A 23790-nucleotide genomic window follows, 5' to 3' on the forward strand; every position below is an offset into this window, starting at 1 on the left:
GTCATCCATAAACACCATGGGCATTATTTTTATAATTCAAATTCAAAGTGTCAGTAATCCAGATTTTTTTAAATGTTATTAGAGAAGTTTATTATGCTTATTATTTGATCAAAAATACAAAAATACAGTATAAACAGTAATATTGTGAAATATGTGTTTTTGATGTTACTGTTTTTATAGTATTTTTAATTAGATAAATGTAGCCTTGGTGAGCAAGTGAGACTTCACATCATTGAATTAACTTTCAAAAGCATTAAAAATCTTAAAATTATTTCAAACTTGTGGCCGCCAGGGTAGATATATATATATAATCAAAGTAGAATGATACTACACTTACTTTCTGTAGTTCACACACTGGCCGTCATTCCCAAACTGTCCACGCGGTGGCGCAAAACGCGAGCTCCAGATGCAAATACAAGTGGGTACCGCGCTGTCACACGGGACTGTCGCCGATGCTCGATACAGGATTGAGGTTTGAGGAGGCTCTGAGGCTCAACGGAGGCAGTCGTGACGTGCTCTTGATATCACAACCGACCCTAGACTTGGAATAACCCAGCTGTGCGTTTGCACCTTTCACCTTGTGAGCGACGCGGCATGCACAGGAACAATGGGGATGGCCAGAGGTTGCGCTGAGGACGCCAGATGCCATTCCGCACACATGTCCCCCCTAACATACGAATCCAGGCTCAACGCAGGTTATTGATTATGCTTGCGGGGTTCGACCAGGAGCCAGACGTTTCAGCAGCAGCAGCCGAGAGAGTGCAGCGAGGTGGATGCTGCGTGGCGACGCGCCCCCTGAATCCCTAAACTGAGTGAGTATTTTAGCAGCATCTGTATACGGGTCGCATTGACATGCAATTCTGCCTCCGTGTTGACCACACAACGGAATCCTGTATTAAACGCATATCATAATATATAGCACGATAGTTTGCTGTTGGATGTTGGAGTAAGACACGTCTGGTTTGTATGAGAATAATGACTCGCATCATTGAAGTCAGACGACACGTGTGCAACAGCTTCATTGTAGCCGCATTACCCTTTGTGATTCGACGCTTAATTAAACGATTTATAAGCAGGTTGTAGCACACTCTCTCACTCAGCGGTAACCAGCACTGCTCGATAACACATTTAATACCGTGAATTATGGAATCAATTAAGAGAACAGAGACATGGCCGCTCGTTTATTTGTTTCCCATCAATTAAAAGGGATTTCGATGGAAACCTCTTGCCCGTCTGCTGTGGGAGCTGGCCTCGAGGACGCGCCTGCACTGCGCGTGCATTTCCACTTTGATCTTGCCAGATTATTTCCTGAGTGCATCGATGATTGGCGGGACAATACCCATAGGAGCAACGAATCACTCATGCTGAATAAGAGGTCGACCGCTGCGGGCCATAACATATCATGCATTCGCCCTACACATCACAAATGCGAGCCGGGGAAACAATGGTGTTGCATAGTCTTATACCTGATAAATACAGTAATATTTTTGTTCTAGCAGCTCACGTTTTAAAATTCATACTGGCCAGGCCGAATCAAAATAGTGTTTATTCAGCTAACCTGTTGTGTGTCTGATTTAACCGCCGCAGCAAAAGCTGACTGAGCTCCTGTCTGCAGAAAAAGGCGTAGTACTTCAATGATGATGTATAATTTGGGCACGAGACGAGTCAATAAACGACCTGAATAGGTCAGGGCTACGCGCGCTGGTTTAATTTCGCCCATGTCAGATAAAATACTAAAGTCTAAACAGAGCATAATGATTTTGAATCATGCCTTGTAGTCAGTATTCCTTAAGGGGATATTTTAAGTGAATGAACGGTTTACCTTTACATTCATCCATTGACTAATTTCGCTAAGTTTCTTAGTGCGTGACTGCTTTCCTGACTAAAATACTAGCCAATAGCATTCGAGTGTGGCTTTTGAAAGAGAATATCATTGGTCGAATTTACTAAACAAACACGCCTCAAAAAATTAACACTAGCCGTTTTGAATCGGAAATACTCGAATAATTTCATATGAGTTATTGAGTCACTCTCGTTCAGATACGGCATAAAATGATTCAAATATCTCTCTGGAATATTTAAGTAGATATTTAGACGCAAATTATAACCTAATAAAGCAGACTAATAAGATTTATTTCAGTCATAAATATATGTGTGTGTGTGTGTGTGTGTGTGTTTTCCTAATTAAGTGGTTCATTGACTCACTCATTTCACAAGGCACTGGTTGAATGAATCTTTTTTTTTTTTTGAACAGATTCAGAAGAATTATTTCACTGAAATGAATTAAATCACCAACACTATAGTGGGAAGACTTGTCAATGTACATGCCATACAACAGATAGATGAAGGTTCTGAGTGTGTCAAGTATGTGAGTTTGTGAAAGTGGCTCCAGTGAATTAGACCAATGGGGCCAACCTGCTCAGTCATATAAGCTTCCTGTTGATTGGTGGAGAATGGAATAGATACGATGTCCCCAACCATAAGCATCAGAGAGTGCAAGCAGAATGTTCTGTCAAGTCCAATCAATGAACGAGAAATCCCACATTGGCTCACATGTGATGTACAGTATGTCTAGAGTCAGGTGGGGTAAAGAACCGTTTTCTATTTAAAATAGAAAATAGCTGCACTGGTCGGAATCCTTTTATAAAAGGTAATAGTATATAAGTTCATCTTCAAATTGACAGCTGTCAAATTGAATCTTTTAGAAAAGCCTAACTTTCAGTTTTTCTGTTCTGGAAACCTCTTACATGAATCACACACATGGTTTTGTCACATCTGAAACGTGTTTCCGCTGAACCTCGTGTTTATCCTGGGGTGGCTTACTAAGTGAACAGAGCCTTCAGATTTTGAGAGAACCGTCAGAGATTTGCAGAAGGTCTGTGACGGTGTGATAAGGACCCGCAGGCAGACATCCTTTAAACCTGAGGCTCTACTGATGACTGTGAACTGTAGAGGAGTTCCTTCTCTCAGCCTTATCATGGAGCAGATGAGTGTTCATAGCTCCTCACAGGAGGAAACATACAGCCTATATCTGTCCTTGAACGTGTGTGTGTGTGTGTGTGTGTGTGTGTGTGTGTGTGCTTGCATGTGTGCATGCATGTGTTTGTGTCTGTGGGGTTCTTATACATGCAATATCTGCCAAATACAAATCGTAATTATTTCCCCCAATTAAATAACCTATAGTTACAGATTGTTAGGGCGAATGTTTTCTGACTATATCTTTACAATTATATCCTATGGAAGGTACCCTTTCTGATCAAACCAGTATGATTCAGCTACTAGCAAAAAACATTTCATCATTCATCATCAAGAGGTCCTTGTCTCCTCCAAACAAAAGTTGTGAGGCCTGGAATCTCTGGTGACCTTAAAATGTGGTATTTTGAGTCATTGGGTTTTAGTTCTCTCACAGTTCAGAGTCTGTTCATGACAGCAGTTATTTGTCCACATTGTTATTTTCTAATTAACTGAACAGGTTTTTAAAATGACAAAAGAAAACAATAATTATCAACATCATAAATGCCTTAGTATATACATAATACCATTATCCAAATAATGCTAAAAAAAACACTGATGACTCTTTCCACAATTAATATAATTTGGTAACCATTTATATTTTTAAACCATGGATGAAGATTACGCTTTTATTTTATTTTATTTTGACTGACTTATTGCTAGAAAATGGCAAAATCACACAAATCAGGGTTTCCAATACATTTAAGTTGCACTATTTTTTATAACAGGGTATAAAATGACAAATAAATCTCAAGGTCACACACACATCCTTTCAATAATCGTTTGCTTAAAACGAAAGAAAGAGTTTCAGACCTTATTTTTTACCCGTTCATGGAAAGTGTCAGATACACAAGTGAATTCACTCCAGCAGCATAATTGAGCTGAGACAGTCGTTTCCTGTAACCCATTTAGGGAAATTTTGTGAGTAGAGTTACAGTATGTTGCTCTAAGCTACAGTTAATGGGTGTTTTGTTTACGTTTTTTTACAGTGATGAATTTACATTACATTTTCTGAATAAAATCTGAGTGGCGTTTGCTAGTGCAAAACTTTCCCTCACTATCAAGATGACAGATGAAGTAGGTGTTGCTAATGTGTTATCAGTGTTTTTATTGGATTGCTATTTGGTTTTTAGGTTGTACTGGGTGGTTGCTAGGTCATCTTTAGATGGTGGCTTACTGCTCCAGGTCAAAAGAGCTGACCCTCAAGTTTGATCATTTTAGATGGTGCCTTCAATAAGATATTTTTTATTATTTACTAAGCAAAAGTAAGTCAAACGTTTATTGTTATTTCTCTTCCACTTGGTAGGAGATTAAACAAAATACAGTGAACCTTGGAGTCACAGTGCAGAACAGATAACAGAACACATAACAGATAAATACATCCAGAGGCAGTCCAGTAGACACTGTAGCTTTAAATATGAACACACAGCTGTTCTCTGAAGTGAGTTTAGTAGCATTAGCTGTTAGTGCCATAGGATGCAAATACTAGCAGCAATACAGATGTAACTAATAGTTTCAACAGTCAATTATTCTCAGTTCTGGAACAAGTTATAACCTTAGAACAAAGCAGTTATGTAAAGGTGGCACTCAGGAGTTTGGCTTGAAGGATGTGTTTTTTTGTTACGAGCCCAAGATGAGATGACAGAGGACACCCTGTTTTACCGCTTGCTCACAAATAAATCATTTAACATCCCTCATGCTAATATGCTGCTCAGAGGAGACTTCAGGGCTGTTCACACATACTGAGATTTACAGCAACAAAGCAGCAGGAAGTCATTCATTTTCAATGAGAGTTGGTGATGAATGAACATCCGCGACAGAAGTTGCTCCTGCTACAGTTACGGATAGAGCATGAGAACACCTACTAAAACATTTCATATATAAATTTGTCATTATAATTTTTATAGTTTACTTCTCCTTATTTTATCTTACACCCATGATGTAGAACGGGCAGAAAGAGAAGGAAAGAATAAAAACTAGAGGGGGAGGAGGCGAGAGAGTCATGTCTCGGGGGTTCGGGGGGACGTGCCAGTTTCTCTCTGACTGAAATCTAGGGCTTCACAGTAATTAAAACATGCCTTTCCCCAATCTCTCTCTGTTCCTCTTTCTTCTTCCCTGTTCCTGAGCTCCTTACAAACTGACACACTCTTTCTCTTTATTTCTCTGGGGAAGTAATTGACTGGAAAATAAAAGCTGGTGTCTGATATATAGATGGAGACCTGCCATTGTTATCTGATATGATTTCCGACGATTTTGTTAAAGAAACAAGATTCATTTTACACACATGCAACCTATAATGGTAAAGAAATTAAATACAATGAACCTCAAATAAAAAAATAATAATCATGTGCTTTTGACCTGGAGTTACTGGAGTTTGGATATGCTGAGGCTTCATGGAGGACTCAAGGGACCTGTACGCTTTTGCTGTTTGACATATCTGCAATTGCAGACAACAACCACCAGGGAGCAGTAGTCTAACCATATAGTATGTAGAGTTGCATTAAAGGTACAATTTGTAAGATATTTGCAGTATAATATCCAAAAACCACTAGGCTAGTGTTATATATTTTGTCTAGCTGATTACTAGCAATATCTCTAATGTTTTCAACTACTTGTAAATCATGAGAAAATTCCCATTCTAAACAGTGACATGGGGCAGTGTAGTCGCCTGTCAATGACGTTAGTTACCCTTTGTTACCGCCTTTACTGACATAGAAACCACATGACAACAGTGTCGTGGACAAATGCGGAAGTAGCTTTGCGACAAACTTCAACTAGAAAGAGATGCCAATCTCGCTTGTGATTTACTCGACAGGTGAGTTGTTTTGATTTGTATCTTTACAGAAAACATATGCTATTATAACGATCAACAAGATTAGTATTATGGGGCATACACGCCAAACGCGGTGAATCGCATCTCTAGACCCGCGAGAGGACGCGTCTGATCCATAGTCTGATCGCGTCTTTGCATTGACTTTGTATGTAATCTACTCGCGCAAATCATTGAACTCGTGTTAAAGCCATGATTTATCTTTCTGTCTGATTGATGGCCTTCAGCGGTTGGGTAGAAGACAACAAATCCCATCATTCTACGCTCCTTCTTAGCGTCATCAAACCACGCGATTGTTATTGTTTTGGAAGTGCACCCTCTTGTGGCAGGTCCTACAACCTGTACCTTTAAGTATACTGGGTAACACTTTAGAATAAGCTTCTAAATTCTAAAGTGTTACCGTATACTGGATGGATTTGGCTAATTAGCACAGTTAGCCCCCACTGGTAATAACTAAACTAGTCTCAATAAGCATATTTCCTCAACATGTATACTGTTTAATAGTTTTTGATGTTTATTTTGTCGGTTTTTTTGGGCAAAATAATAAAGAATTGCAGTATACAAAGTTCAGATCAAGTTCAGATTTTATTCAATAAACTCACTTTGTATCATCATTTCATTTCCTGTATTCTGCGACTATAGCAGCTTCCTCTGACAACCTCTCAGGCTGATAGAAGAATTTTAGTCAGCTGGGTTTGGTCTGAGACAAAACTCTGCTGGCTGGCTTTGGATACCAGACAAAACCTACATCTTCTGATAGAATCTAGTGAGAAGACTAGAACCAATTTTCTGGCGTGGAGACACAATCCAACATTGTATATGCAGTGGTCATATAATGAAGACAATTATTGGCTTAACAGTAACAATGTGATTTTTAAAGTGCCCCTGTTATGGATTTTGGAAAATGACCTTTCATGCAATGTGTAATGCAGCTGTATGTGAATGTAAACAGCAAAGTTGTAAAGCTGAAAGTGCATCATAAATGAAGTTATTGTCTCTTAAAAGAAAGAGTTGACTCTGAACTTCTGAAATGAGTGGAATCCCACTTCTGTGAAGTTTACACCTGCACAAGTTAACACATTTGATAATGCCTGCCTAAGTTCTGAATGGAAATCCCGCGAAAACTTGAACCAGTCTCAAATGCTGTAATCAATATGTCATGATAAAGGATGTAGCAATATCTTGGTTTTACAAACTGCAGTGCTACATCAGTACTCTGTGTTTGGCTAACACATATACCATTATTTTTGGGGTCTTTACTACCAAGCTGTGGGTCCGGTTCAATCATAAGTGTAAATCAGCCTTTTCCCCTCAGATTCTTTATTTTTAGAACAGAGTGGAGCACGGTTATTATTATAATAGTATGTGTTTTTCCAGTACTGGTGATGGGCATTCCGTTTCTGACATCCACTGTACACAGTAGACCAATCACAACAGACTGGGTCATCTGACAAATCAAAGCAGAGTAGCCTCACTAAAAGGAGGGGTTTCATATGACAATCATTAAGAAATAACCTTTCAAACAGTATAATAGAGGCACTTTAAGTATTATTTATGTACTAGAATTAATAAATACCTATTTTGAATTAGATTTTATTTTTAGATGTAATTTTAATTTTACTGTAGGTTTTAGTAATGTTAGTACTTCAACTTAATGTGGAACACCTTTTAACAACATGTTAGACATTTTTACTGGCTAAATGAAGTTATATTGTAGTCCTGAAGTTGTATTTAATCAAGCCTGGAGGGTTTGTTTCATTTGTGTTTCATTTAAAATTGTGTGGTGGACTTAAAGTCTCCAATTAAGAGTGAACAGGGTGTTTTCGTTTTGCTTGGTCACATTTATCAAATATGAAGTGGTTATAATTTTAAGGGGATTGTCCTGGGTATCCTAAATAATAGAGCAGTATTAGCTGATTTTACCAATTAAATAGGATTTTGTCTTGCTCTAATGAGTTGGTTTCCAGAAAGGCGAATTAATCAGTCTGAGAATAAAGACAGGGACTCAGTATCAGAGACAGGCTCTGCTTCTTCCCAAACAGTATCTGTGTAATTACACAGGAAACAAGCTCTTTACTGTTTAATTAGCACAGCAAAGACAAGATGTAGATTTAGCCACAAACTCCTAACACTTGCCAAGTTTGACTCGGTCCAAAAAGTGTGAAGGGAGTTTAACTGTGCTGTTTTTGAGGGATAGTTGAATTTGAACTTTGACAGAGCACATATGTGTTTATGTGTGTGTGTGTGCATATATATGTGTGTGTGATGACTAAAAGAGCCCTAGTCTCATAAACAACATAAGGTCCGGTCCACATTGCAGCTTATTCTTGCCAGGAACCACCCACTTCAACAGGAACAGGAATTCTGTCTTAGTTTTAGACAAGAAAATAATAACAGTTTTATATTTATGGCTGTTATTAAAAGAAAGACTCAATATAGTAAGCCATAAATCATACTGACATGCTGTTTATGTTGTCATATGCAGAATATGTCAGAAAGTTCAACATCTATAATACCTTTAATTGGGGTAACAGTCCAGTTTTGTCACATATTCATATGAGCCAAAATAGTATCTGCACCTATTGACAGTGACTGGGAAAATATTATTCACCCAGCTTACGCTTGCCTAGGTCTCTGCATGAAAACATCATTATAGGGAATGGCTTCACAAATCAACAGGACTTACATGTGATTCGGCCATTCTGTGGAGTTGAAACACAGTTACAGCCAGCTCCATCTGGCGTCAGACTAATGATGCTCATGACAGAACAATTCCTGATGGATCACTTGGTTTCAGCATTGTCTTTGCCCCTTTCTTTCCAGATACACACAAGACAACACAGTACATGTTTGCAATAGGATTGTACTGTTTTTGTTTATTAGTTGTGATTTAGCAAATAATTTATATCTAAATCATTGCAAAACTCTTTAATGTTAATCTTTTATTAAATCCTAGCTACAAACCTGTTGTGACAGGCTATTCTGATGAGTGTTTGGTGTCTAGTTTTGCTGCATCAAGTTGGGAAGCCCCGCCCACTGTGGCATCTCATTGGTCAAATTCTTCTTGCTCATTCAGAGTTATTTATTGCCAGCACACTTTTAAGCCGTGTCGGTTCTAGAAGTATTTTTTTCCATTCAATTAAATGTTACAGCATATTCTTTCTGGTTTCGCCATAGTAGAGAGACTATAGAAATACAAACACTGTTCACTCTTATGAATGGGAGAAAGTGCAACGTGCAATACGGAATAGTTCCGCCTTCTAAATGAAAGAGCCAATCGCTGATTGGTGAAGTCATTGCGTCACAGCAGCAGCTTTTAAAAGCTCTGGTTCCCTTAGAAACCTGAGGCTAGACCAGCCACTGCACATTAGGGCAGTCAATTTTTTTTTTAATTTTGAATATTCGTTGAATAAAATAAAATAAAAAATCCACATTCAAATGCGATCAAATTTTAAGTCTGCATCAGTCGTCAGACAGCCTTATCAGTGCGATGACGATGTAAGTGTCATTATATTTAAATTTTTTTGTCAGCCTATCCAGCTGAAGCCACTAGCCGCAGCGCTACTACGTTGTTCATTCTATATATTGCGTGTTGTTTACATCAAAACTGAAACCAAGCCGTTCACACAGAATGCATATTTATCACATTTTCTAGATGGACATCTATCAGCATTGCACTAGCAGAATGTTTAGAAAACCATGTAAAATAAATGTAAGTACAACTTAAAAAAAACTTGTCTCAAGACTTTATGGTGGTTTTTCCCCATCCCACTGTATCTCATGTTTTTAAAAAAGAAAGTAGCCTACTTTTGTGATTGGTTTTCGGTCCTTTGTGTTAAACTATACATACATGCATGGTGCTGTTTTTTTCCCAATTGTTTAAGCAACTTTATTATATATATTATTTTATAATTATATATATAATGAAATATTATAAACATTATTTTAAACATTGTGCAATTTTTTCTAAGATAGTCATGATATTTTATTACGCTTTGAAGTAACGTGCATAACAATATGCTAAATGCGCCTTCTCAGTAGATTCCCTTCAGAAATTAATTAACATAAAAACACCTGTTTTTACATGCAGCACTAATATTTAGGCCTATTCAATGAGTGATACATTTCGGTATCCTGACTGGAAAAAACAAAAGCCCCGTGGGACATTGGGTAGCGATTTTGCAATCCCTGAATTATGTTCAGATTGATTATGAGTGTCTCACCATGCACAGCAGTTTCATGTTCAATGTGGACAGACAAAATTGGTTGCATCAGATCTAGTCAGGAAACTGCTCTATGGCTGATGGGCATTATGGAGATGATGATTTTTTTTGTAAATCTGCAGTTCATCAGGTACTCTCATATGAGGTTGGGAAACCAGAAACCAAGAAAGCTCAGTTCATAAGCCATTAGGCTGCCACTAGCAAATTCTGTCATACCACTTCAACCATGAGCAAAATTTTGAATCACCTCCAATTAAAATCACAATGGCTTTTATTATAGTCAGCGTTTCAGTATCCTCCTTAGTGTCTGTTTATTTGGAGTAACTCGAATGGATCTGGAGAAAGAGAAGCTTTCAGTCATTTTGCATTTAATTTGATTAGGCATTAAAGATAAAAGGTATTTAAGATGTCATTTGCAATAAATCAGTGAGATTTGAAATATGCCATGGGCACTCTAGACATATTTTGAGTAGAACTTCACTTATAGGGTACTATGATTAAATATTAGCAATAGATATGTTGCTTGAAAAACTGCATTTAGTCGCAATTCCTACTGTTAATTTTGAATGCTGTTGAACTACTCCAATTTTGGCCCCCATGAACTAATCAACCAACTCATCAGTTAAAGTGTAGTCCCATTAGCAAAGTTTAAGCAGGAGTGTGCTGGCAAAAAAAAAATCCATTATCTATTGTCAATAGTGTAGTGATGTATGAAGCACAGCTCTCACAAAGTCGCTTTCAAACCAAGCAGATTTCTGCTGGTCAATAGCCCAACAATGCAATTTTTGGAAATCTGCATTGGGAAAACTTTGTCCTCACAAGAAATTGCAGACTGTGTGGATTCTTATAGACAAAAATCAGGGAAGGCGCCATATTTAATTGAAAATGGATGAAAACAAGGCTGTGTGGGATAGACCTTTAGTTTTTACAGTGGCATGCACTGTGTAAAGGTCCTAGATCATGTAATTTTCAAAAAACATTTTTCTATACTGTTTATTCTGAAAGCCCTTTGGAAAGCTGCTTCATCAGTTGCACAACTGGCATGTTATTAAACAACAGTACAATCCACTGAACACACTGTACTTCTATCCCACACAGCCTTTTTTTCATTCCTGTCAGAAATTCAATATGGCGCTACCCTCACTAAGGTCTACTGAAAAGACTGAATTAAGTCACTGAATGGTAAATGTGATCACACCTTTAGTTGGTTATAATCTGCGTGAGATTTAAAAAGGAACCATATAAAGGACTCGAGCTGTTCGGAAACCAAGCCGCTAACACCTAATACTGACTGTCCCTGCTCACCCACTGAGGAGATCCTGTTAAAACAGATCATTAAAACTGTGATGCACCGCAAGAGTTGGGATGGAAAGATTGAGAAAGTGAAGGTGAGAGACAGCGAGAGCTTCATTAACACAAAACACACACAGAGATGTTGGGAAATATGGGACTAGTACCAACAACACCACATCACACTACTTTACTCTAAGCATATGTGCATATTTTTCGTGGTTGTGCTATCCACAGTGTATATGTTCCTTTTTCCTTTTATAATTTATATAGTTTTGATATAAAGGCCTACACACACACACACACACACACACATACACGTATGAGTGTGTGTTTCTATTAAGTAAAACTGATAATTAAAACAAAACGTTCTCTTATATATTTATAACATATTCTCTTGCAGTGCCAGTCCCTAATGCTGTTACTTACTGCTACCATGGTTAGTTGTTGGTTTATATATTAGTTTACAGGAAATCACATTAAGTGCAGATCATGACTAGGTTGTTCTGGTCATAGTGAGTAATTTAGGGTTTTATTTGGCTCCAGTGATGATCCTATCGTAATATTCATAAATATCTGGAATGTGAGAGTCTGGATGCGTGCCTTAGCCTAGCACAGCAGTTTTTCTTACATTTAGCTAGCTGGCAGTCTTTGACAAACACAGTCTCTATTTTGTGTGTATAAACAGGGAGTCTGTGCATGATGGATGATGGACTAATCTTCAGGCATGTTCTTTCACTGACGCATACTCAAGAGACCTGTGTACAGTTTAAAAAGTGTCACGATAATTCAGGTGCAACTCAGGACAAGTATGAAGGTGTACTACACTTCTGACAACTGCATTATAGTAAAAATGCCTTTTTTTACAGGCGGACAAAGACACGATAAAAGATACTTTTTTCCCCCAGCATTGTACTAGTATTTCAACAAGCTGTTGTTTGCTTGTGCTTGTGAGGTATTTTTAGCTGTTATCATGACTCACTTCCCTTTGATAGTACTAAACCAAGAGCCAAAATAATTCAAATTGGGCTAATTCCTTATCTGACGAAATCCACACACTTTAGCTCATGCATGATGCCTGTAAGGTTTAAGTCAGAAATAGCCATATAATTCCTTGTACCACCACCAGCAGTACAAGTCTTCACATTGACAAATAAAGACTGGATTGTGCATACAAACAAATGACTAACGGTACACCTTTATCTGTCTTTTATAAATCGGATAAAACTAAGACTCTTCAGAGTTATGAAGCATGCAGTACTACTCTATAGGTACTCAAGATTAACATGAGACTGGCAGAAACTGTGTTTTGTCTGCTTTAAGTAAAATGTATCTGTCTGTCTGTCTGTCTGTCTATCTATCTATCTCTATCTATGCCATTGAGATACTGTCATCATGCTTTTATTATCTTTTCCATTTCCATTTTATTTTAATTAATTCAATTTGTATTACTTTTTTAAGAAATGGCAATATAGTTTTTATTTATTTTATTTCAGTTTTAGTTATTTTATTACATCATGTTAAACTAATTGAAACTGACAATCTAGCTAAACAAAGCAAGTTCAAGTAATAATATTTAATTAATAATTTTTTATTTCAATGTTGTTTTATGGTTTTAGTTTTAGTGTATAATTATATATTCAGTATATAACATATACTGTGTATATGTGTGTGTTTGTGTAAGATGGTATATGCAATAACTGAAACTTGCATAATTTAATTGTAATGCATAATAGTTTATTGCAATGCATCAGTGTTTGATTGTATTCACATCTGTGCAAATTCATACTTTGCTCATTAATATGCACGGTAGCAGGTTGGACGTTGTTGCCATTAGTTTCTATGTGTCGCTCATGGACTGCCAGGGGCCTCCAAAGCCTCAAGCTGTGTGTCCTGACACTGTCAAATGAAGTTTAACACTTGGGCTCCTGGCTAATACAGCACAAGCTGACCACTTGGACCCCCGGCCCCGCAACAATTTCTGTGTGAGCTTACTATGAGGGGAACCTGCTACTATTTTAGTCATCTAATATTAATCTACTAAATAAAGTGTTTTTAAAACCAATGTTGTTTAACAATTGGCAGAGCGAAGGCAAAGACAATGAGTGTACTGTCATATACATTAGAGCAAAATATAGTGCTTTCTTTTTTTCAGTGCACTGTAACTGTTTAGAAAGAGGCTTTAAAGTGAAGTGTAAAAGCTCAGCCTTTCAGCAACTGCATTTAGTGTCACTTTGTTTGCAGCGAGAGACAGGTGAGGCACCTGATGCTCATAAATCTTTGCATGAAAAATGCCCCCCAGTCTGAGACAAATGATTCTAACACAAATGCTGAGTGACAGTCAGTGGGCAGAAAATGACACACTGTGGGAGAGAAGAGAGAGATACCTGCAGGAGACACAAAATAAAAGTACAAGAGTGAGACGGAGAGAGAACGAGAAAGTGTGGGGGATTCACTCTCTGTCATTCATTCACACTCTAGAGAAAGGCTGCAGGGAGGAATGAAAGAGTATGATTCCTTTTTGTTATCCAACAGATGGGTGAAAAAAGCTCGTTTTACAAAGCAAAGGAACTGATTGTAGCACGTTCACTTTTCTCTTTCAGATCTTGTGGACAGTGTTTGAGAGTGTGTGTGCATATGTGTGTGCGTGTGTGAGGGTGAGCGTGAAAGTGTGTATGTTAGCACTTCCACATGGCCTCCATGCAGGACGGGGTGAACTTCTCTGCTCATCCCTACGGCAAAGTACTGCTGCTGGGGGCCATCGCCGCCGCCTCAGCCTTCGTTGTCACCATCCTCATCGTCGTGCTATGTGTGGGCTGCCAGAGGTGAGTTGCACATATGCTCATATATAGAATGGTCTTGACTGCTTGCCCTCTTTGGTTGGTTGGAGTTTCTTTGGTTTTTATTTGTTTAGATTCATATTCTGGGCAGGTTGCTTGTTCAAACCCCAAACCTAAAGTGCTAACTCATCCTGCAGACATAATACCTCAAATCATGCTGCTCACTACTGATGAGAGGCTTATGATTTCTCCTGGTTTACATGATATGCAGGGGAAAAAAGTAAATTGTGCACACTATTAATTAAATAATGTGCATTAAATACTAATTTGTTCCACTTCTGTGTATAACAGTGCTTTGTACTGTAAATCTTCATATTGTCTACATGACAGAAAATGGTCCTGTAATATGAAGCCACACACAGTATCTCACTACTGCTGTGTGTGTGTTCCAGGATGAAAGCCAGAGATCACCTGTCTTCACCCATCACTGTCACTAAGGCCTTTAATAGAGCTTATTTGAAAATGTCATTGACGTTCACCCACACCTCTTTCATGCTCACTGTGTAATGGCGGGGACGTCTTTTTGACATGGCAGTGATATTTCAACAGGAAGTAGCTGTTTTTTTCTTTCTTTTCCATCTGTGTCTCTCTTGTTCCACCGATGAAAGCACAGAGCACAGTGTGTGAATGCTAATATCTCATTTTATCTAAGCACATAATGCATCTGGTAGTGGGAGGACAAAGAAAAAGTATTAGAGGAATGAGAGATGGAGGAAAAGAAGTGAGAAATACAAGAACAAGGGCTGAGGGAAACTGCGGGGGAAAGGTAAATGAGAAAATTAGAGATGTCGCAGGTAGTTTCAGTTTCTATGAGATACTATTGATAAAGATCATCTCTTTAGGTCGAGCTTGTTGGACAAAATACTATTTATAGCTTGCAAATGAATACTGAATACTACAGTCAAAGGTAAACACAAAATACTGGTATAAATTTATCAGATGCTTTTATCCAAAGCAACTTACAGTGCATTCAGGCTAACATTTTTTTACCTAGCTTGTGCTCCTTGGGAATCGAACCCACAACCTTGCACTATTAACACAATGCTCTACCAATTGAGCTACAGGAACACTACGTACTATGTACATTTGAACATCAAAGTGTGGCTCTTAAAGAAATGAAAAAAATTATAAAGATGAGACCGTTCACAAAACCTGTTGGAATGATTATCTGACAAATCAGGCTGATCTAGTTCTCAATCAATCACGTATTCAGTGATTCTTTTGTAGAAGTCAAAGGGAAGCAAGTCTCTACATCATTTATCACATGAATTAGATCTGAAGTAATCAGCATATATTTACTAATGGGTTTAAGAACCTGTACTTGTATGCAACATATTTATTTCAAAAAGTTTTTGAGAAGGTTAGATGTTCTTGTGTTATATTATACTAATGTTTTTTATTCTGTTATGTCTTAAAAACATATATCAGTGATTCATGGGAATCTCAGTAATAGTACTTTACAAAATCCACTTTGTATCCATTTTGCTCTGCTGGTAGGCAGATTTCAGATACCTACACTGTTCCTGTAGTCTTTTCAAAGCAATGCAAGCAATCAGAAGGGACCGACTGACATGTTTTCTTTTCCAAGAATAAACAGATGTCTGATGATTCTGGGCAATGGGTCTGGATCAGGGCCCTGTGTATGTGTGAGAGAGGAAAGTTTATATTCTCGGGTCACTGACAGGACTGTGCGCTTTTTGTCTTTTCATGAATAAAATAATCTGCAGCATCAATTTAGCTATGTTAGTGATGTTTCGATTGCATTATGTTGATTGTTTGATTGAATTTCTTTGTGGCTGAGTTTTGGCCTGCACACTACTGCGCCGCAGTTACTCAGAGACCTGTTGATCATCCAGTGAAAGCCTTCTGTTGTTTCAAATGCCGATCTGGGCTCATTTTGAGGATAGTGCAGCTTGAAAGCACTTGCACAGTTACTTCTGATCAAAAGACTTCACTCAAAGTTTATAAAAACAACTGGCCTAATTGAATTGAAATGTGCATTTTCATTCTGCACAAGATAAACAGTTGGAGTTACTAAAGTAAATTGACTCAGGGGCTCAAATGAGTCAGCACATTCTGTCTCCATAAATCAGTGAATAAACAGAGTGTTTGAAGTTTGAACCTAACATTCAAAAATGTTGGAAAAGCATGATTTCCATCTTGCCGACTTTGTCTTGCAGGAAGGGAAAGACACACAATGGCCCTGGAGAGGAAAGAAAGCACAGGCTCATGGACATGGTGAGCATTTCTAAGTCTCTTCTCTCCTGCTGCATTTAGTTTTTTCCCATTTGGGTGTCATTCACTATTAATTGCACAAAAATTGTACAGCCATTTATCAAACATAACCTTATCCATTACGGTAAGTTATCAATTAGTATACACACACACACACACACACACACACACACACCCTATATATATAGCCAATTTTTGTTGAGTTTGGGTTGAGTTTGTCTTTTATGCTCAACAATGCAACTTGTTCTGATTTATTTCAATCCAAATTATCAGCAGCCATTACTCCAGTCTTTAGTCTCACACAATCCTTGAAAAATCATTCTAACATGCTGATTTGGTGCTCAGGAAACACTTCTTATTATCAATGTTGAAAACAGTTTTTGTAATAATATTTTAGTGATAGGATTTTAATTTTTTTATTTAGAAATTACAACATTTATTTTAAATAGAACTCATCTATAACATGATAAATTTCTTTACTGTCACTTTAACATGTCCTTGCTGACTAAAAGTATTCATTTCTTTAAAAAAAAAAATCTTACTTAACCCAAACTTTTGTATTTATTTAAGTAGAGAGAGATGGTCATCTTTAGAGAGTAATCTTGTGGATTAATTATGATTTCTGTATTATAACATTCACACATTTTTTTTTTGTTTTTTGCACAATTACATGTGTACACATTGCTAGTGAATGAAACCCATTCTTCTTCCTCTAAATCGTTTCCCTTTTTTTCCCCCCTGTATTTTCTAAGGAACCCAGGTCTGGGCTCAGTTCCATGACAGTTCAAGCAGTTCATGGTTTTGTTTCAGGATTTAAATTCTTCCCTCACACTAGTTTTCAAGTGACAAATTGAAGGCTCCTCCTGAATTTAATGAATCTTCTTAATCGGCTCAGTGGAAATAGATCTGAACTAATATGTGAATGGATCACTAAAGCTTTGAATCTAAAATAAAGATTTGGTCCACTGATTTTTGTTGTTGTTGTACTAGTTATACTGTTTTATTTTTATTTGAATACATTTTAAGCAGTTTATCTGTGCATCTGTTTTCAGAGTATACTGCGACAGTCCAAGCTGACCTCCATCAGTAAGTCAGACACCAAGCTTCATGAGATGAACAGACTCAACTGCAATGGCAAGAGTATGTACTGTACAATCACATCTCTTGATAGTCAAAGCTTGATAGTCTCTAGTTCTTCACACATACCCGCAGCTCGGGGGGAAGGTCTGAGCATGGTACCAGCTATGTTCCAAGAGTTTCCATAGTAGATGTAGATGACTTTTACTCTATAGTGATTGGCATGTGTCTGCTGCCCTTTGCCTCTGCAGTTTCGAGCAAATCCTTTTTTTTTTTGTCTTTGAAAAAAACAACATAGTTTTGCTTCTCAGATGCTTCAGTTAATATCATGCTGCTCTCCGTAGAATCTTCTAAGAAGAACCGTCCCGCCAGCATGGATCTGCTCCTACTTCCTAGCCGTCGCTCAAACTCCGACCTGCGTTCTCAGGGCCGCCAGCTGCCTCAGATCCCCCCTGGTGAGGACGGGGAACACACGTACGCCGAGGTGGGCCGCCGCTCTTCTCCCACCCGCGGTTCTGAGGATGCCCGGTATGGCGTTGGAGGTCGAGCTGGAGAGACGGATACACCTGCCCCACCGGCGGTCCCTGCTAATACCCCTGCTCCACCTGACCCGGATGGGGACTGCTTGGAAGGTGGGATTCCGGAAACAGAGACCCTCCCCCAAGTGGTAAACACGCCCCCTCAACCGCAGGAAACAGTGGAGTACGCCTGCATCAGAAAGGTCCGGAGAGCAGACAAAGCAGCACAGAAGAGAGACAATGGTACGGAGACCGAGGAGGGGCTTGGACAACAACAACGACACAGCGGTGGGGAAATTCGGCCTGCTCCGCCCACTCACCCAGCCCCGCCTCTAACACACCCACACAGTCAGAAAATTCCTAGGAAAAACATGGATGCCTTCAATCTTCCATCTTTCCCCAAGGTATTTTCTGTCTATATATCTATCCAGCTATCTATCTATCTATCTATCTATCTATAAGACTGTAAGACCTATAAAGCTTTATAAATGTTTTTTCCAAAACCTTCAAACAAGATAAAAAAAAAATGTAAAAAGCACTACTACAGTACATGAGAGCTTTTTTTCTGATGGAAATTGTATCTTAAAATGGAAAATATTTTAAATAGAAACATGCTGGCAATGGCTTCCACTGTTTTTTTGTGCCTTAGTGCTAATGTAGACTTACAACTAAAGTGGGTCTGCAATTAAGTACACTGCAAGTGTACTTCATTATTTTCTCTGTGAGAACAGTCCAAATCAATGATAGTTGCGAGCGTTTAGTGGTCTGTCCACAGCATTCGGGGTGTTGCACACTCAGAGCCACTTTCCTATGAGGATGATGCAACCAACGGAAATGCAGAGTGAAACCTCTCAATCACCGAAATCCAGGCAAACAGCCAGACCCAGAAAATGGGCCAGTGCTAATGTGAGACAAAGGAAATTGCTATGGTGAACGAAAGAACCTACAACAACATGCTAATCCATGCCTTAAAAATGGCAATGTGACACACCCCATTGCCCACCTTCCGTTCCTCCTGCATAACAATGAGGAGAACATGCACAGCAAGCATCAGCCTGTTCCCTTACAGCCCGAGTCAAGCCCAATATCATTAAATGCAGAAAATGGTTAGACATGAGGACATGGATCAAGAAGGGGACCATAGCCTGATTATTCTACATAGGCATATTTTCATGGAGAAGAGTCTGATCTAATTTTCTGTTATTCTATCCAACATTCTTTCAATCTATCAACAAAGATAAACATTTGGGAACTCTTTTGTAGTATAATGGAAGTAAATGAGTGTATCTCTTCTGATTTGGTTCAGAAAACCACATGCTTTGTTCACAAATTGGACTCGTCCACTTCTTGAGCTTAGCTCACTGGAGGTGACTATTATGAGTTACTAATGACTTAAAATTCAATCTGTTTCTCACACAAAGTCATTAAGAAGACTTAATATTGCACATAGGTTGTATGGAAAATTTTATGGTATTTTCTTGCTGCTTTTGCACCTTTTGGAGCTCCCCTTTTGAAAGCTCCTTTAGTCTTCCACAAAAGAAATACATTCTAGATTCGAAACAACACAAGGGTGAGTAAATGAGTAAATGATGACAGAATTAAATTTACGGGTAAACTATTCCTTTAAAACTAGTGCTTTAGACACATGAACTGTCCTTGGATTGTTGATGCTGTTTCATGATGCTGTTCTACTCAGCTCTGTTCTCCACTGTATATTGTTTAAGACGGCCCCTTAGATTGTATTGTAATATTTATTCTAATCAATTGTTTGTAATAAATCAGGAGGCAGTGTTTATGGGAAATGGAGAACAGTACATATGGAAACCTCCGGAAGACGATGACATCATCTTCCAGCAGAAACAGATGGGTATTCTGAGCTCTCATGCTGGAGAGAATATGGCAGCATCTGCAGCAGGGGTGAGTATGCATTTAGTTTCCCACAGTCCTGGGACACATCCTCCATTTCTCATTCTATGCAGTCACAATGTCTTTTAGGCATTAGACATTCTCGAAACATTGTCTGTGAATGATCCCAGAGCTAAACACTATTTCAGTGTTAACCAGAAGCAGCTGTAAACCCAAAAATGTGTATTCTTAAAAGGCTGGATTGTTTTTGTTGCCTATCAGACAGCGGGAACTGGAAAAATTAACTTTTGGAGTCAAAGATATATACACAGATTTTCCACTTCTGAGTATGTTACAGATGGTTTGTCTCTCTGTTATCATGTAGATCACAGAGATGTATTCAAAAGTTTGCAAACCAGGCAAAAAGAAGCGAGGAATGCCTGGCTCACCCACCGCCACGAGGGACATCAGCGGCTATAGGACCTTGGCTCGAGGTGACCGCGGTGAGCGTGACGGGGGTTTCAGCGTGGTAGTTAAACCCCAAACGTGGGCCCCGCAGGAGGGCAAAGGCACAAGAGCTCCACCCAGTGCCATGGAGGACCACTGCTACGAAGCCATCAGCACTGAGGAAACAGAACTGGCTTACGAGACCATGGAGAGTGGGGGAGGCTGGAGGCGCGACAGGCCTCCACCCAATGCCAGTGCCACCTTGCGTCCCAAGCGGAAGCGACCCCAGCAACCTCTGCAACAACCACCGCCACCCCCTCCACCCCCCCAGCAGACCCCCAAACTGCAGCATCTCCCAGCCAAAACAATGCTGATTCCCGGGGAGAGCTTGTACGAAAGCATCCCTGACCTGAAGCAAGGGTCGGCCACCTCCAGCACAACCACCATCTTTACTTTTAATGATGGCATGGAGATGTACGTCACTGGCCTGTAGGGGGCGCTCTGGGGAAGCGAACTTTCATCTCTGGGGCTTGAATCCTTAATTGGGACACTTATGCGTGTTGTAACCCAATGGGATACACGCATTGCAACACTGCTATATATTTTAGATGGGTTTCAAGTATTAGTTGAGCATTAATTGAGTTTTGTAAGTCTAGTAAAAGGTCAGTATTCTTGCAGCACAAAATGACAGAATGCTTACGTGAAAATCCAAACAAAATGATTTCGATTAGTCTCACGCCTCCATTACAAAGAAGAAAAATAGTCACCAGCCACAACATATCACAACGGACACAACATATTATAACCGACAGTAGCATTCCTGTAGAGAAAATTCTTATTTATTTTGTCATTACATGCTGTAGTTAAAAACAAAGTGACCATTGGAATTGAGGGTCAAACTTGTATTTGATGCCTAGAAAATCCCAAAGTAGAAAAAAAAGTCTATAACAAAAGTAACTTGATAAGACGCACAGTTTAATTGTGTTCCCGTGGTCCTCTGAGAAGGAAAACAAATAATTTGGTAAGATGGCAAAGTAACATCAAAAGTAATTGCCAAACAAAATATTATATATTGACAAAAATGCTTTATTTAATTTGTTCATAGAAGAGTCTTATTTTAAAATTGCAAGCACTACTTCCTGAAAACTTTAGGAAACACATGATCCTATTTTTTTAATGTCACAGCCTCTATTTATGTAAAATAATTTACTTTAGAGCTAAAATAAAGATTCTAATTCAATTGGTCAAACAGATCCTGTATGCCAAAAAAGTATTTTCTTAAGCACAAATATCTCATGCTTAGCATGTCATCTGTCTGAGACAGTGCCCTTATGAAACTGAAGAGTAGATTTAAAATCTGTTAAAAGTAATAGATTGTAAATTGCAATTGTCAATAAAGCAAGATCATGGAGAGAATAAGCAAAAGCTCAGGGACAGTGAACAAAAATATTAAATAATTGCACACAAAACGGTATGACATATCTCATAAGACCCCCAATGTCTTTTCATGTTATTTTCTTGTTTTGGTCACACATCAATTCAAACTGTCACATAAGTCACCACAGCACTTCAATGCAGTAAAGTAAGTGTTTTTCTTTGTCGATACTGTTAATGCACTTTGCCTGATTAAAAAGATGCATGCTTTCAAGAAAAAAATATCCTTGTAAAGGGATAAAAAAAAGGAAAGAAAGAAAAGTGAAACTAGCACTGTCCTGTGGTGTCAGAGAATGGTTTATTTCTTGCTGTTGTTGGTGGATTGTTTGATTTATATGCCAAATTCATCTGAGAAAGAGCACAAAGTGAATTGCTTCAGGATTGAGGAGACCAATGAGGACTCGAGGAGGACTCTCTAAATAAAAAACCTGGACAGTTAGGAATATAACACAGTTGGTCAGAAGAAATGTATCATAGACAATCCCTTTCCCCCATCATTTCAGAAACAGTCAGGATTTCCATGTATGTCCAGATCGGATTGAATGGAATCACATACATTAGAGTGTTGCAAAAATCTCCTGTATGTTATATGGAAATAATGGGAGATTAAAAAGGTACGATGACTAAGTGATTTAAAATGAGTGTATGTTGCCCTGTAAGTCTATTGGAGTTGGCTGTTAATGGCTAGATAGTGACAGGTTTCACCAGTGGACAATGTCAAACTATCTGTGACATGTGGACTTTAGCCACTGTCTCTTGATGTCTCTGAATCGAATTCTAATGTGATCTGGATTAAATTATCCCAAATGACTGGAGCGCACATAAAGGGGCTCAGGTCAGCCAAATATAATCAAACCGCTTGTCTAAGCCCTTGTTGCTATGAAACGTCGGTGCAATGTTGTAAATATAATAGAAGAAGAATTACAGAAGAACATGCATAAAAGGGGGGAGGGAATTTGAACTTGGTGTTCCTGAAAGTATTTGTTTCTTTCCCGTTGTCCTTTTGGAATGATTTTTCTCTGGTGAAAAATTATCTCAGCAGTATCTCTGTGAGTTTTGATTATGTGCTTTGGGATTTGTTTTGTTTTCCACATCATTTTAGCTGTACTGTGTATCTCAAAGACCAGTTGAGTTTAGTGTGGCAGCTAATGTTGTGCGTTTGCTTATCAAACAACAGGGTGGTGTGTGTATTAAAGCTGTGTAATTAAGTACTAATGTGCAAAAGATTGTAATGTTTTTATATCAAAATGACTATTCATAAAATGTCGGGTCAAGTTTATACTTTTTTAAATAAAGTAGCACTTCCAAAAACACAAAGCATATAGCATTTACATAGTGTTTTCTCACAATAAGCTATTAGTTTTCTAAAGAGACAATACTAAGTGCTCAGCCAATCTGATCTCTCTGAAATATTTAATAATTTTACACGTTGCTGATTACGTATGAATTTGTATAATGTGAATTGTATGAAAATGTACACTTTTGAAAAAGTAAGCATTAAGATTCACTTAACCCCTATCTCTAAACCTAACTATCAATGGGATTTAAGCAGATCTTATAAAAACATATGAGATTATATTTCATATGAATTCATACAGTTTGAAATACTTATGAATTGCCATTAGATTCTGGGAGGACACTTAACGGAACAATTCATTTTTTGGTGAACATGTTTCTCAACGGTTTTTCATCCTCATCTGAAAACATTTGTCGCAGACAATAGCATTAAAAATCAGAAAGGGTGGAATATGCTATATTTATTTACAACTACCACAGTTAAGTTTAACCTTGTGATCTGCTATGATCACTCATACTGAGAAGCATTACAGTCTCATTTTAATTAGATTTCTGTTTTTTTGCATGTTCAGAAAAATTGTAATATATTAAGATTTAAATATAAAGTTTTTCTGTTATCTGTAAGAACTTTCAAATTTGTTTACAGTAAATATTTCTGTCTCTGGGGACAAATGAATGGCAAAAGAGGAACTAAACCTGAATGAAATATTTCTTAGCTCAGTATTAATAAGGATATTTAAAAA

At 38.2% G+C, this 23790-nt stretch overlaps 1 protein-coding gene across 2 annotated transcripts; it reads left to right on the forward strand.

Annotated features, from left to right (window-relative positions):
• The first annotated feature begins 369 nt into the window (after positions 1–369).
• Positions 370–22962, forward strand: LOC128018701 (uncharacterized). Of its 2 annotated transcripts, none has more exons than XM_052604409.1 (7): positions 370–812; positions 13959–14180; positions 16376–16433; positions 17483–17570; positions 17852–18429; positions 19808–19942; positions 20256–22962. In XM_052604409.1, exons 2-7 carry the CDS (start codon positions 14047–14049, stop codon positions 20808–20810), a joined length of 1548 nt encoding a protein of 515 aa, XP_052460369.1. In that variant the 5' UTR covers positions 370–812; positions 13959–14046; the 3' UTR covers positions 20811–22962. The 2 variants fall into 2 exon arrangements, with proteins under 2 accessions (XP_052460369.1, XP_052460370.1); XM_052604410.1 differs by having other exon boundaries at positions 17483–17516.
• The last annotated feature ends 828 nt before the right edge of the window (positions 22963–23790 follow it).

Source organism: Carassius gibelio, chromosome A8, assembly GCF_023724105.1.
Source record: "Carassius gibelio isolate Cgi1373 ecotype wild population from Czech Republic chromosome A8, carGib1.2-hapl.c, whole genome shotgun sequence".
NCBI classification, from domain to species: Eukaryota; Metazoa; Chordata; class Actinopteri; order Cypriniformes; family Cyprinidae; genus Carassius; species Carassius gibelio.

Excerpts from the sequence above, each read along its gene's own strand:
- LOC128018701 (XM_052604409.1), top strand. The coding sequence starts at position 14,047 with ATGGCCTCCATGCAGGACGGGGTGAACTTCTCTGCTCATCCCTACGGC. Across the intron at positions 14,181-16,375 it reads CTATGTGTGGGCTGCCAGAG|GAAGGGAAAGACACACAATG; the intron begins GTGAGTTGCACA and ends TTTGTCTTGCAG. Across the intron at positions 19,943-20,255 it reads TGGCAGCATCTGCAGCAGGG|ATCACAGAGATGTATTCAAA; the intron begins GTGAGTATGCAT and ends GTTATCATGTAG.